This window comes from Sinocyclocheilus rhinocerous, unplaced genomic scaffold (assembly GCF_001515625.1).
Source record: "Sinocyclocheilus rhinocerous isolate Xijiao unplaced genomic scaffold, SAMN03320098_v1.1 scaffold1393, whole genome shotgun sequence".
Classification (NCBI taxonomy): domain Eukaryota; kingdom Metazoa; phylum Chordata; class Actinopteri; order Cypriniformes; family Cyprinidae; genus Sinocyclocheilus; species Sinocyclocheilus rhinocerous.
In genome coordinates, this window is record NW_015625613.1 from 667,798 (window position 1) to 684,397 (window position 16,600).

A 16,600-nucleotide genomic window follows, 5' to 3' on the forward strand; every position below is an offset into this window, starting at 1 on the left:
AAATTTAAAGTTAAGAAATTTGAAATAAAAGAGAAAGGAAAAATTTGTTTAATATTTTAGTTTATAACTAAAATTACTAAAACTGAAATGTACATTAAATAAAGCTAAATATAAATATTAAAACACAAAAGCTAATACAAATGACAAAAGCACATAGAATTGCTAAAACCTCACCTGAATTAAAAAAAAAAGTACAATATTAAAATAAGTGCTCATTCAAAATATTAATAAATACTAGTACACTGAAAAAAAAGATTTTCTTAGTAATTTTGTCTTTTTTCCAGTACAAATATGTAGAAATTTTAAATCAATATGCATTTGTAGTTGGTAAGCAAAATTACACAGGATATTTAGTTTTGTTTTAACATATCAAAATGTATTGTTTTTCCTTTGAATTAAGTTGATTTTTAGATTTAGTCTTGTTTTAGGTGTAAATTCAATTAACTTTGATCATTTGTTTAGAAAACAAGTCTTAATATCTAAGTCATTTTGCTTTTCAGGTTAATGTATACTGATTTATAAAAAGTTCGGATATTTTTTACTGGGAAACAAGACAAAAATTCTGAGTAAGACAATTATTTTTGTTCAATGTAATGATTTAACAAGAGTGCATTTTACTATTTCAGTTTTTCTACCTCAAAATTTCTTTATAATTGTTTGTGAAATTTAGCAATTTCTGAGTAAAAAATTGATTCTACACCAAATGTTTTGTAGGGTATATAAATAATACTAAAATAACACTGGTACTGTATGTGGCACACACTGTAGTGTCACATTCATAAGTGCTGTTTAATGACCTCTGTAGGCAGTAGAGGGGCCGTATTAACACATCTCTTGGGACGCTTCCACAGATGGTCCTTTTGGATTCTTTTTATGTAAATAACAGCACTGTACAGTAGGACACACACACACACCTCCCCCTACGGCCGTCAGTGCGATCTGCGGTCACTTCCATTATTTACCATGTGAATATTTCATGGTGACATCAGTGTTGTGGACGGCCCATGCTGCCAGAGGGGCCCTCTCAGCTGGTCGCCTCACAGCCGGGATAAATCTCATGTCTCCTTTTTTCTTCTTTATGTCCCACCACAGTGTCTTTCTCTCGGCTCCTTTCAGCGTTGTTGTAAGCAGTTCACAACTAGGGTACATAATTAACCTTCATCCTAGTAAAAAAAAAGGCAAAGAGCCCAGATTAGGGCACTCCTCCAGTCAGACAGAAAGTCTGTGTTTAGTGGTGCAGGCTAAGGTGTGAGTCAGTACTACTGGTGTGCGTACTTGAAGTGAGGGATTTGAACAAACCGCTAATCCTGAGCATTAGACTTCAGTGAGTAAATCATCTTGCACTATTTGTGCCACAGACATGAATAGCGCCTTTTTGTCCTGATTTAATTTATTATACTATACCTTAAAAGGTGCAATTCATGCATATAATATCTTAAATAAACCACTTATGTGATGAGCATGTTTTTAATTTCTGTATTAAAATTAATTCAGATTTAAAAAAATAAAAATACATTCAGATATAAAAAAATAAAATGTTGGGGTGATTTAACCGTTTTGATATATTTCATAAAGAAAGAATTGGAAAGAAATTACTTTTGCATAATATTGTATTATTAGTGAAAATTTTGAATTTGTATTTAAACTTACATTTTTTCCCATTTTGTATTTCTATTTTAACTATTTTTCTATTTTATTCTGTTTATAGTTTGAGAAAGGCAACATTTCTAATTTCCATTAAAGTTTTAATATTTAAGTTTTTATATCTAATATTGTATTTTTTAGCTTTAAATTAATAACACATTATTTTTAGTGCTGTCAAATGATTAATCGCGATTAATCGCATCCAAAATAAAAGTTTTTGTTTACATAATAAATATACACCGTACACACACCTATATTATGTCTATATAAATACACACATGTATATATTTAAGAAAGATATGTTGTTTATATATTAAATATATTTATTTGTAATATAAATAATATAAATATATACATGTAAATATTTTCAAAATATATGCTTTATGATTGTGTATTTATATATACATAATAAATATACACAATACACACACACATATTATGTAAACAAAAGCTTTTATTTTGGATGTGATTCATCACGATTAATCATTTGACAGCATTAATTATTTTTATAATTTTAGTGTTAGTTAACAATAAAATTGTAAGAAATGACATCACGGAAAGAAACGTTTCTTAAATAGCAGATAATTTAAACTTTTTATGATAAGACTGGGTCACACATGGGATGATAAAAATATAAATTTGTAAACTTCTTTTAAGAAAGATTATATAAATGCGTACACACATGTATTCGAAGAAAATGTTATTACTTTTTACTTTGATGATTAGACTCGCCACTCATGCTTTCTTCAGAAAATCTCGTTTCCTCCTGTAATTTATTTTCAGATGCTTTTACGCTGAATCTGCTGTTTATAACAACCCTGAACTGAATCAGTTATTTGAATCTGATTTGTTGTGTGCTGCTCACTGAAGTTGAAAATACATCTTTCCTTTCTTCTGCTTGCAGTGAGGGGGTCTTCAAATGCCCGGAGGACCAGCTCCCACTGGATTACGCCAAGGTAATAATACACTCCGCACTAATCTCTCATCCATTCTGCTGTAGACCAGATTACAGAGCAATCTCCCTCAGCCATTCACATCCCTGTAGCGTACAGTGGAGTTACAGGGGCCAGGTACAACTTTTCTTGAGTGGCTCTGCGAGAGTGAACGAAATGCTAATGTGTCAACAATAGCAGGCTATGTTTGTGAGTCACTGACTGCCCCGGGCGCTCGGCCCTCGTCCACGCTTCTCAAACCACCCGAGTAATCACACTAATGAACTACCACAGGGGTAGCACGCATTTCCCTGGGAATGTCGAAAAGAAGGAAGGAAGAAAGAGACAGAGATGACACATAGATTAGTTTGGAATATGACAGAATCTATTTGATGTTGCTTTAATGCGGCAGTGTGGTCTTTCTGCACCACTAAACGGAACATTTATAAATATATAAATAATACAAGTATATATCTAAACAGCCCTGAGTTGTTTGCATAAACCTAGTTTATGCTGGAAATCATTTTAAATTATTTAGTATTATTATTCATATTATTTAAACTGCTATAAATTCAGTAATTTACATAGCATGTGCAAAAAGTAAAATATAAAATTTCCATAAATCCATAAAATTTTTCTGAAAATTAAATGAACAGGAAAAAAAATTATATATAAAAATATATAAATAAGACATTTCATCTTGAACTCACAACAGTGGTCCAATTTATTCCTTTTAACTAATTTTATACCAGAAATTATGTAGAATAATTTTGCATTATTATAAATTTTATTTAAATTATTATTAATATAATAATTTATATGGCAAATGGTGCATAAAGGGAAATTAAATGTGAATAAAGGAAAAAATGAAATGTCCATAAAGTCCATAGAATGTTTTCTGAAACCGAAATTAACAGAAAAAAATAAGATCTAAAATATAATACATATATTTAACTAATTTTATACCAGAAATCACGCAGAATCATTTAGCATTATTATTAATATTATTTTAATTAATTAAATTAGTTCATTAATTAATATAGTAATTTACATGGCAAATAGCACATAATGGGTCATCAAAAGTAAACTAGTGCTGTCAAACGATTAATCGCGATTAATCACATCCAAAATAAAAGTTTTTGTTTACATAATATATGTGTGTGTATTGTGTATATTTATTATGTATATATAAATACACACACATACAGCATATATTTTGAAAATATTTACATGTATTTACATATATATTTATATTCATATAATTTATATCATATATAAATATATTTAATATATAAATGTATTTTTTTTTTTAAATATATACATGCATGTGTGTGTATTCATATATATATATATATATACATAATAAATATACACCGTATACACACATATATATTATGTAAACAAAAACTTTTATTTTGGATGCGATTAATCGCGATTAATCGTTTGACAGCACTAGTGTAAAGTAAAGAAATAAAGTGTTTATAAAGTTCCTGAACTGAAAAGAACAGAAACAAAATGTATGCACACACACACACTGGTTGAGAATCACTGAAGTATGGCAAAAATGTGTTGAGTTTATAAAAGCGTTTAAAAGTGATTAAGGGTTAATCTCTTCATGAAGGTGTTACATATTAATACAGTAGCCTCCTCCTACTCCTCCTCCTCCTCACAAAATATTTCAGTTAGGGAATTATACTCTGTGGTTCAGATAATCTGCACCACGCCACATTAAAGAAGGAATTTCACCAAATCTTTAATTAAAGTATAGACTAATTTTTCATCTTGCTCTTTAGTTAATTAATCAGGTTGAGCTGGGAAAAATGCCATAAGTGTCGGCGTTCATTAAAGAGCCATTTTTCTCATGTGCTGCCCTAGAGAGTGAGATTATGAAACCTTCGAGTGCTTCGCAGATGATGAGCATACCTTCAATTTAACAACAGTGATTTTAAAGCTACTCTAAATCTGTGATTTTAATTTTTTTTTTAACTGGTGGGATGAGACCTAAAATTGTCTGCAAGTAATACAACGCAACTTATATAATCATACATAATTGTACAATTTATCCAAATTTCAGCCCTATTACAGTGTTCTTTTTTCAAACTCTTCTAACATGTGAGTCATCTTCTCCTGCAGTGTGTTTGACAGGCTTCTGTAAGAGCACATGCACAAAGTTAAACCTGTTCTGTGTTGGAAAGAGCTTTAGCGCACTAATCCGTTGAAGCTGTGATTTGCATGAAGTCGGCGGGATAACTCTACTCATCCTGGAAAGCCTGGAGTGCCGCAGGAGCGTCTGATGCTCATGAGGCCTGAACACACAGTTATTGCACAAACAGTCATTTTAAAGACCTGACAGCCGCCCACAGATTACCCATCCACCTCCGCAGGGCTGCTGTTCAGTACCTGTCTTTGCCTGTTTAAGGTTGGGATCACCCCACGTCTCATGTCTCATTGGGTACACCTACTCTGTCAAAACTATAGTTCAAACGTTTGTGGTCAGTAGTACGATTTCTAATTTTGAAAGAAATTAATACTTTTATTCAGAAAGGATGCATTAAATTGATCAAAAGTGACAGTAAAGACATTTATAATGTTACAAAAGATTATATTTCATATAAATGCTGTTCTTTTGAGCTTTGCATTTATCAAAGATTCCTGAAAAAAATGCATCATAGTTTCCACACGCATACCAAAAAAATAAATAAATGAATTCAACTTTTATGATTCAGCATATTAGAATGGTTTCTAAAGGATCATGTGACACTGAAGATTGGAGTAATGATGCTGACGATTCAGTTTTACCATCACAGGGATAATATAAAAAATATAAATAATTTGAATAATTATAATTATAATTTATAAATCTAAAATATAATATAAAAATATAATGTAATATAAAAATATAATACTTTAATAAAATATATTAAAATAGAAAACAGTTCTTTTAAATTGTTATAACATTTCACAATATATCAGTTTTACTGTATTTTTAATTAAATAAATGCAGGTTTGGTGGGTATAAGAGACTTCTTTTAAAAACGTTTGAATGGTAATGAAATTTATGACGGTACATTCAAGATGCAAATTCAGTTCATGCATCTTAGGAGAATAATATCACCACTTCTAAGAAAACTGACGCAAAATATAATTAATAGAACAGAATACATTTTTTACAATTTATTATTACAATACTGCAATTGCTTTTAGGTGTTTCCATGCAGAGTTTATATGCAATATTCCAAAATGTTCAAGAAATTAATTTGATTTGGACCCCCCCGTCCCCCTCCCCCAGGTGAAAAAAAGTGCACTTCCATAATGTACTCTATTTTGTGCTCTATTTTCACGCACTAATTTTGTACTTAATATACAAAAAATTATTCTTTAGTACTTCTTAAGAACGTCTTGTGTACTCAACTGTGCTATTTTGAGACACCATGAATATAACCTAAAATGTGCTATTAACATATCTTTGTATTAAAAAATGTATTTAGTTACCACTTGAGTGTAATAATGTATGCAATTTTTTTTGCTTTTAGGTGTTTCCATGCAGAATGTATATGCAATATTCCAAAATGTGCATACAAATATGTGGATTTGGAACCCCATTATTAACAGTGCCAAAGCTGATCAGCATGAGTTTGTTACTTTCTTGTTATTGTCGAATCAACACAATAAGAAGTGGAAGTGCAGTCACTGATCTGCCGCTTGATAAAGTTGGATATTGCAGTCAAGTAGGGACGCCAACTAGCAACCAAGCGTTTTTATACTGAAGGCTCGCCTGCTTACACGTGATGTTGTATTTTTAGTTCTTTATATAATTCGTTGTTTTTTTTATCTACAAGTCTTCCATAAATTCTGAGCTGTCGTGTGTACGGCAGGATGGCACAGTTGGGAGAGTTTATAATAGTGTGCCAGAAAATCTGTCAATGAAATTGAATTTGAGCGTGTGTGGTTGGGAGGGTGAGGGGAACGGCTCCATATGGGACTACATGGGGGGCGATCGGCCACGTCTGCAGTGCTGTCGTAACGCTGCAGATCTGTGTGTGTATGTAAATCCTGCAGGCAGGGGATTTGGGCTGATTGGATGGAGGAGCGTCTCATCCTTCATCGACTTTATGGATGAAGGGAAGATGCAATAGCCTCTGGATCTAACGTGCACTCACAGATGCACGTGTACACGCTCGTTTCACAGGGCTCTAGTTGAGGTCATCCATCACCGTGCAATTGAATTTGATCGTGCAGCAGTGTATTTGTGTTTTTGACAAAACATTTTTCTTTTCCCAGTCTTTTAAAATTCATTTTTTTTAACGGCTTTGCATCATGTTTTTTTCTTGGAATAACAATATAAAGGCATTAGCTTGCAACTGACTACGATTTAATGCATTTTAAACTTTTAAAAATGAAAACCAAATTTTCAACTTTTGGTCAGTTTATGTTTGTCAGATACTCATCTTTCTATATACATTTGGGCGGCGTTATGCAAATCTTCCCACATCGTGATGTAGACATGTGGGGGGCGTGTTAGAACGAGCCGTTTTAGGTAGGCGTGGTTGACTCTTAACTTTTATAAAGAATATCTCTTTGGATTTGAGACTTTAGTCTTTGCAACTTTACAGATCTTCTTTATGCACCAAGAGCTTGTAACACTCCAAAGAGAAAGGAAAAATTGAAATAACATCATATGACCCCTTTAAAGTACAGATGAAAATCATCTACCTCAATGAAATATTCTTATTAATAGTAGTAGTAGTAATTTACATTTTGGTTTCTGTGCATAATTTCTGTGTGATATCCCCAAATCTGCAAAAAATATGTGTTTTTGGAACATTGTTGACAAATGTCAGTACTGACTCAAATTATCAGAATCACAAGATATCACAAAAAATTATGCAATTAAACATTTTAATGTGAACATTACTCATAGTTACACAAGTTACACAATTATTATGCCTTTTGGTCAATCATTGCTGTCATTTCCGAGTACTCGAGTACTCACACCCATCCTTATGAATGACGTGACGTTTGCTGTAATTATATCAACAGACAATCCCCTTTTAGCGTGGGAGAAGCCACAGGTGTATACTGTGTCTGAGTTAATAAGTGAACGTTTAAATCCAGACCTCTGTCCTGTCCTTGAGTGGTTAATATATGAGTGTGTTTGAAGAGAGGAGACAACTTTGATTAATGTGTCCTTGGTGTAATGGTTGTGTTATAGATCTATCCTGACCCTGAGCTGGAGCAGCAGATACTGGCGCTGCCCATCCGCTGTATTCACAGTGAAGAGGGCTGCCGCTGGACCGGCCAGATGAAACAGCTACAGGTAATGATGCTTTATCATTTTTCTGATGCTTTTTAAAAATAGTAGTCTCCCTACATAGCTGTTGCTGTAGCAGTATTGTCTGCTAACTTGCATGGTTGTCTCTCTATGTGATTTGTTTGAATGTGTTGTAGTTGTGTTAAAGGGATAAATCTGTCATTTACTCTTCCTCATGTCGTTCCAAACCTGATTGACTTGCTTTCTTCTGTTGAGCACCAAACAGTTGACGGTAGCCATTGACTTCCATAGTATGGAAAAAATTACTATGGAAGTCAATGGGTACCACCAGCTGTTTTGGGTGAACTAGGTATATTTGGCCTAAAAATGGGAACTATGTCACTGTAAATATATACTACAAAACATACTTGTCTGTTTCTTTCCCAGAGCCACTTCTCAACCTGCGCCTTCAATGTGATCCCCTGTCCCAACCGATGCTCCGTCAAGCTGACGCGCAAAGACCTGCCCGAGCATCTGCAGCACGACTGTCCCAAACGCAAGGTCAAGTGCGAGTTCTGCGGGAGCGAGTTCACAGGAGAGGCCTATGAGGTACTGCGGTCAAATCACGTCCAAGACCGTTATTATAGAGCGTTGCAGGAATGAGTCCTTAAACCTCGAAAAGAGTTAGCATTGAAGTCAATGGGTTTTTGGTTAAATGCTGAAATAAGGTGTGTTCAACACAAGCTCAAGGTATTTTCATGTTTTATTCTACAACATAAAATACTATTATATGTTATGACTATAAAATAAATGTAATAATACCCCACATGTGATTATTTTAAGCTTTTACGTGTCCTGAAAACGACAGTTGCTAACATGCTAAGTGGCTAAATGGGACTGGTTGTCACAACTTGACGCTTTATTAACTATTCTAACTGAAACTTAACTGTAAGTTTGTTGAAAAATTAATGGTAGTGACGTTGAAATCATGACTGGTGTAGTTCTTTACAGCATAACTTAAGCTTTACATCTGGTGATTCTATTTAGGCTTTCATAAAAGTTGTGTTCATTTCTAAAGATTATCTTGATGAACAAAATGTGTAAATCATAAACTTTTGTTGGTCCTATTTTCTGGCTTTTTTTTTTTTTTGAGGGAAGCTGTTAACTTCATCTCTGCAGCACTCATTAGCATATTAGCAAAGATGTATTCGCTTTCTTATTTGATTATTGTCAGTTTGTGCTCTATAAAAAGGATTGCTACATGAAGAAAGAGGCTTGTGTTTATCTCAACGTGCTGTAATTCTGAAATGTGTGAAGTCGTTATTAGCATATTGGCAGCTTGATCTCATAATAGCACAAGAACTGCGGTTGTTTTCTAATATGGTGGCACTCCTATTTTTACAATACAAACTAATACTAATAGAAACCTCACAACGTATAAAAGAGATGATTAAGCCTTTTTATTGCATTTTATGGGAATCTTTCTGTTGTTTTGTGGGTAGGCTGCAAAATTGCACTTAATTGTTGCAGTTTATGATTAGAGAACCACTTTATTTGCAATTTACTGCTCTTTAACAAGTGGTGTTTTTGCGTCATGAAAGTGCTTGCAAGGCAGATATGATATTACACAAACATTCTAGTAAAAGCTAGAATAAAGTATAGAATAAAGTCTGGGCGAGTTGATGCTTGTCACCGAAAGTCAGAGCCAGTCTGCAGATTTTGGCCAGTCAGAATTGACAGATTTAATAGATAATCGCATAGTAGGCCTATATAGTAAGTAGTAAACAGTTCTTAAAATAACCATTTTTCTTAGTGTGAAGAACTTTTTCCACCATAAATAACCTTTTGCACAATGAAGAGATTCCATGACTATTTAAGGTTTTCATGGAAGCATAGATGCCAATAAAGAACCTTTATTTTACCATCTATAGCCCACTCTACACTGTAAAGGCTGTGTCAGGATGATGGCTGATGGTTCAGTAGACAAAAAAAGATCTGGATGAGTGTCAAAACAGCAGCAGCAAAGCTGATCTGATGCTGCCAATTCAATTATGCAGAACCTAAACTAGCCTAAAACATGTTATTTTCCTGCTTTGCATGCAGTCGTTTTATCTTCAGGAAATGCAAATCTAGTTTCTTTTCTTCTTCTGACTTCTCCATCTCCTTTCGCGTCCCTCAGAACCACCAGGGCATCTGTCCGCAGGAGAGTGTGTACTGCGAGAACAAGTGTGGCGCAAGAATGATGAGGAGACTATTATCCCAGCACACCATGACAGAATGCCCCAAACGCACGCAACCCTGCAAGTACTGCGGCAAAGAGTTTGTCTACGACACTATCCAGGTGAGCGACACGGCACAGCAAACCTCTACACCCAAATCATTCAGCGCTCTGACTTAGACTGTGACGGCCTTCAGCCGTGGCCCTGCATCTGTACCACAGAAAAAAATGGATGCAAATAGTGTTTGTTTGTTGATTTTTCTATGCGCCCGTCCAGCGCCGGGTGTGAATGGAACAGTAGCCACTCAGTGGTGAATTAAAAGGGTTTTGAGGCTGCACAGGGTGGGATGGCAGCGGGCCTGTGACTACATAAACGCTGGCTTTCATAGTAGATTCTGGGTTTGGTGCCAACCACAGCTTGGGCTGGCCTAGCTTCTTTTTATAACACCTGCGTTCACACACATAGAGGTATACATCCTGAGAACACTATGAGATTCAGCTGCCAGGCTAATGCGCACGCTCCCTATTCCAAAGCCTAGTGTATACATCTGTCATGGAACCTCATAAGATACCAATCTGAAGGAAGGGAGACTAGACTTGATTTCAGTGGATTCTGATGTTAGCATATCGCTAAGCTAACAGATCGATAGCCTACTAAGCATTAAATGCATAGCATACTAATATTTTTCTAAATTACACTGAATAGGTACTGCAAGATTAATTGAAATTAAACCATGATCGCTATGTGCCTCAGTGCCATTATTAGATCTCAAGGTTGCAGTTTTATTAAATAAATATAAACATGGAGCGTGTTTCTGAGTGAAGCTTGGCACTGTGTTCATTTACACGCAAGCAGCTCATGATGTGGTGTTTTCAGTGTCTCAGAGCACCTTGGTTCACAGTAAATTCTGCTCTGCATACACTCTTTGCATCTGCTGTAAGTTTGGGTCACTTATAACGTGCATTGGGAAATGCAACATGCGCCAACCATCTTCGCAAACTTGTAATGAGAAGAAGCGCTTATAAACCACTATTATTTATTGATTGATTGATTGATTTTTGATCAATTAAAAGTGCAATGGTTTACAATTTGAAAATGCAGAAATTAAGAGAGCCATAAACATTAGTATTGTTATTTATAGTTTTACTGTAAAAGAAAATTATTATTATTATTATTATTATTATTATTAGATTGTTTTTCTTAAATATTTTTATATTTTACAGTGAAATATTACAATAGTATAGTAATAAATTTGTTTATTTTTAGTAACAATAAAATAATAATAATAATAATTATTACTATTTTTGATTTTATTGTTACTAAACAAAATTATTAAACTAATTTATTACTAAACTATTTTAATATTCATTATTATTTTAGTCATATTGATATATAATCACACAATTCTGGTCAAAATTGTGCAGCCCTACAAACAAGTACAGCAAATCTGCAGCTTTTTTTTTTTTTTTATCACATTTACACAATCACATTTTTAATCAGAAAAGTTTCGCAATTGCCAAAACGATATTTTTTTTCCCCCAAATCGTGCAGCCTCAACACTGAACTAAATTCACTGGTACTTGTTAGTATCAAATCAACAGTCTGTGTATTTTTGTTTGTAATTATTAATTTGTTTATTATGAATTAATTTCTAATAATGTGCACAATGCATTTGTGTGGATACATACAATGGCTTTACAATTTGGATGAAATGAGGGATCTTAGGAGGTGGCATAATTAAGTGGCCTACCTTTTTGAGTATGCTTCATGTTGTAAACGCATATGATACCTTAAAATACTGCCTCCGTAGGCACCCGTAGGTTGAAACAAAAACTGGTTTAATTTCCTCTTATGGAGGAGGATTCAGGATTCATGCTTTTTAATGCGTCATTTCATACTTTATGACTAATATTTGACCTACGCTTTAAATCCAAAGCCTAAATATTTATCAGTGCGTGTTTCCTGGGAACTGAACCCATGACTTTGGCGTTGCTAGTGTCACGCTCCAGCAGTTGAGCTACAGGAACACGAGCGCAGCGACTCTTATAGATGATCTCATGATGATTTCATGAATCCATGCATATTTTAGTTCTCACGCCTCAGTGCTCAAGCTGTTATTGCTCAATAAATCACAGCTGAACCTACAGATTCACGTCAATGCTGACTGTTGCCTTTCATCCCTCAGAACCACCAGTTCCACTGCCCTCGCTTTCCCGTGCAGTGTCCTAATCAGTGCGGCACCCCGAACATCGCACGTGAGGATCTGGCCAACCACGTGAAGGAGAGCTGTGGCAGCGCGCTGGTCCTTTGCCCCTTCAAGGAGGCCGGCTGCAAACACAGAGTGAGTCCTGCGCTGTAACTGCCTGATGCAGTTTTCTTGTGTCTGTCAGTAAAAATTTCTTTGAAGCTTATAGTAGAAGACTCTTTTTAAGGATGGGATGTCTGCTATGAGATTTCATCTTTGCTCGTTTTTGAGATCAAGGAAGTTTGGGGAAACAAGTTTTATGCATTTTGCAGGCAGCACTGTCAACAACTTTGTGACATGGTCTCCTGTTTTTACTTGCAATATACTGTATAGACCCGAGAGTATGTAGGAATAGCAGTGCTACTTAAAAATAAAAGAAATGATTAATTTATAAAACTGTGAACAAGTCACTTTTAAATGAACAAATAAATCAATATTTAAAACCGTTGTTAAATTTACCGTGTTTAAAAACGTAAATAATTAAAACTTCATTGATTTATTTACATTTTTACTTTTTTAACTAATAAACTGAAAGATTTAAATGTAACAGTAATATAATTAATAAATCACTTTTAAAATAAATATATATATTTCAAATAGACATAGTACAACTGTTTATATAATTCATGTTTTAAAAAATGTAGTTAAATGTAACAGTAAAATAATTTTAAAATGATAAAAACAGTAAAATATTGAATGAATCACTTTTCAAATTGACAAATAAGCAAACATATTTAAAATGGTTTATTTAATAATCAGAAAGTATATTATCAGTTTATTTGTTACATTTGGCTACATTTTATTATTTGACAGAAATTAAATAATAGTTTTAAAAATGTCTGTTTATTTATCAATTTGAAAAGTGATTTATTTACTTATTTACATTTTTATTTTTCATTAATACATTTAACAATGTAGGTAAAAAATAATAGCAGTAAATAATTAATCACTCTTCAAATTGACAAATAAACAGACATGGTTTATTTAAAAACAGAAAAAGTAATTTGTAAATGTTTTATATTTTTAAATGTTGTATTTATTTATTCTTAAATTACCTACAGTACATTTTTAAACATGGATTTAAAAATAGTTTTAAATAGGTCAGTTTATTTGTCATTAAAAAATATATATTTATTAACATGTATACTTTTTGAATTATCACACTGATACATTGAATTATTGATACCTTGATTTGTGTCAAATAAAATATGATAATCAAGGTCTATAGTTATGCTAATAGCATCATGCAAATAAAAAAACGGCAAGTGAATTCACACTGTGCTTCTGTGCTCTGGTTTCTAGTGCCCAAAGATGGCAATTGGACGACACCTGGAAGAGAGCACAAAGTCTCACCTGACCATGATGTGTAATCTGGTGGGACGGCAGCGGCAGGAAATCATGGAGCTGAGACGTGAAATGGAAGAGCTGTCGGTGAGTCACGACGGCGTTCTCATCTGGAAACTCACCGACTACTCGCGCAAGCTGCAGGAGGCCAAACTGCGCAACAACCACGAGTTCTTCAGCCCGCCCTTCTACACGCACCGCTACGGCTACAAGCTCCAGGTGTCCGCCTTCGTGAACGGCAACGGCAGCGGCGAAGGCTCGCATCTGTCCATCTACATCCGCGTGCTGCCCGGCGAGTACGACAGCCTGCTGGAGTGGCCCTTCTCCTACAAGGTCACCTTCTCCATTTTGGACCAGAGCGACCCGTCGCTGTCCAAACCTCAGCATATCACGGAGACCTTCAACCCTGATCCCAACTGGAAGAACTTCCAGAAACCGTGCAGCAGCCGAAACTCGCTGGACGAGAGCACGCTGGGCTTCGGCTACCCCAAGTTCATCTCGCACGAGGAGATCAAGAAGAGGAACTACATCCGCGACAACTCCATCTTCCTCAAAGCTTCCATAGAGATCCCGCAAAAAATCATGGCCTGAGGCTGTGCGAGTGACGATTTGTCTTGACGTACGTCTTTGTGGACCCTTTTTCCTGTCAGAAACTCTGCCGAAAGACTCGGAGCTCGTCTGTCTGGTTATTCGACTGGGACCCATGTAGAAGTGTTTTCGCAAAGTCATCACTTTTGGATTTGCTTTCCAACACTCTCTTCCTCAATCTACAGCAACGCCTGTGGACATTCAGTAGTGCCTAGAACATTTAATTTAAATGTTGTTTTTAAAGCGCGATTTATGGTATTTCTCTCACAGATGTCAAGTAAACGATGGAAGTGGACTGCGAAAGGCTATTCGTAAGCTTTGCACTTTGAGAATGTTCTTCGGAGCTCTCTGGCATTCGGCGAACTACACACACTAACCCTCTTTTTACCCTTTTGTGTACACGCTTTCGCCCCGCATCGGTCCTTGAAAAGAAACCTTTTCCGGTTTAACTCGTTTTACGTAAACTAACAACAATGGCTGTGAACTAAATGTAGCTTAACTCGCTCTAGCGGTTCGAGACTTGTTCGGTGCATTGTAGTATTTGATAAGTCAACATTAGGACCGATTCCGAGGTGCTAAAGCTTTTTCGTTACTGTACGATGGAAAACGACACATTTTTGAAGCCATGCGAGAGGTTGTTTACATTCAGTCTGTGAGGGTCTACGACGCGGACCAGTTTTTTTTTTATACTGTAACCTGTATTCTTAACCAGCGTGTGAGGGCTTGTTGCGTTGCAACGGACAGACGAACGAAAGGAACCAAAATTTTTTTATACGTGAAAAAAATAAATGTGAGCAAACTATTTGTGTCATAAACGGAGGGTGGTTTCGAATGTGAACTCTGGACTCGCATGCTCAGTTGGTTCTTTCTGTTCTTTGTCTTACTCTGGCAGATGATGAATAGAAAGGTGCGGGCACTCGTAACGACCGCCCGGAAAGCATGTCGAGTGCGAGGGCGTCATATTCGAGCGGCGCTGGTAGCCATGGTTGCCTGTTAGAGCAGCATGTGAACGAGAAGAGAGTTCTTCCATGTGCCTGAGGAAGATGAGCCTTGCGCAATATGGCTGCCATTGCTCCATACAGACCAGTGGAGGACTTTGTCGATACTTATTATATATTATATGTGAATACTAATTAAAAAAATGCAAAAGCACATTCTTCTTCACATTAATCTCGCTACGATACCAGCTAATATTTTGCAAGGATTTTAAGAAAACCTGGAAAAAGAAAAAAGAAAAGACATTTTTTGCTAAGATTCTGTATTTTACAAAGTACTTCAGATGTTTTCTACAACACTTTTTTTGGCGATGAGTTTCGGGGGCTGTACGTTGACGTTTTATGGACCCTTTGTATGTTTCTCCTCTGTGGCATTTGCTCGGTCGTTTTGTTTTTGTCTGGTTTGGATTTGGCATATTATGTCTGTATTATTTCCTCTTGAGAAGTATTTATTTTAAAGCGCCATGACATAAGCTTGACAAGAAATGGTGCAGATGTTTTTATATGTTGATTTGATGATTGCTTGTCGAATATCACTTGAAATAAAACAATGTCTACAAGATCTGGTGTTGTCTCTTGCTAAAAAACAAAACAAAAAAAACCTCTCAGTTTCTGTTTTGTGACCGTTGGCCGTCTCAAAGTTTACATGGGCCCGCAGTCGCAAATGTTTACCAATCCCGCAGGAACCGCCCACAAGACCAGCAACACAAAGCTTTTGTAGAAGAAACAAACCGCAGCTGACTGAAGAACAGCATATCCTCCAATTTAGTCTCAAATAAGTTCTTGTGAAACGTTACTGTCCATAGAATCAAATAAAATGAAGTTCAGCCAATATTCCCACGGTTGTGGAAAATTTTGGGGAATAACAGCGAGTTGGGTCTGGAAAAATAATAAAATGGAAACTTCTATTGTGAATATACGTTTTCTAGCTGCAGTTAGCTTGAAAATATTGCATCAGCTGCTCCATTTGAGTGCAATCTCTATGAAATGAGTTAAATAGTATTTTTTTAATGAAGTTCAGCCAATATTCCCACGGTTGTGGAAAATTTTGGGGAATAACAGCGAGTTGGGTCTGGAAAAGTAATAAAATGGAAACTTCTATTGTGAATATACGTTTTCTAGTTGCAGTTAGCTTGAAAATATTGCATCAGCTGCTCCATTTGAGTGCAATCTCTATGAAATTAGTTAAATAATTAGTTTTTTTTTTTTTTTTTTACAAAAAAAATCTGATCACAAACAGCTAGAAAGGTTATGGAAATGCATTGGTGAAAAGGTGTGGAAACCCTTTACAGCTACAGTTTGGCTGAAATGTCTCACAATGTCACAGCTTTCATTTCATTCACTCTATCTCCAAGCAGTCGCGACGAGTGCCAAGTCTACAC

At 35.3% G+C, this 16,600-nt stretch overlaps 1 protein-coding gene across 1 annotated transcript in view; it reads left to right on the top strand.

The window, feature by feature from the left end:
• Positions 1 to 15,200, top strand: part of LOC107758738 (TNF receptor-associated factor 4-like) — a 45,035-nt gene extending 29,835 nt beyond the window's left edge. Inside the window, exons 2-7 of the mRNA XM_016576541.1 lie at positions 2,549 to 2,600; positions 7,789 to 7,893; positions 8,275 to 8,436; positions 10,007 to 10,168; positions 12,232 to 12,387; positions 13,594 to 15,200. Coding sequence (XP_016432027.1) covers positions 2,549 to 2,600; positions 7,789 to 7,893; positions 8,275 to 8,436; positions 10,007 to 10,168; positions 12,232 to 12,387; positions 13,594 to 14,226 — 1,270 coding nt within the window. The 3' untranslated portion in view covers positions 14,227 to 15,200. The remainder of the gene's footprint in view (positions 1 to 2,548; positions 2,601 to 7,788; positions 7,894 to 8,274; positions 8,437 to 10,006; positions 10,169 to 12,231; positions 12,388 to 13,593) is intronic.
• Positions 15,201 to 16,600: the final 1,400 nt, after the last annotated feature.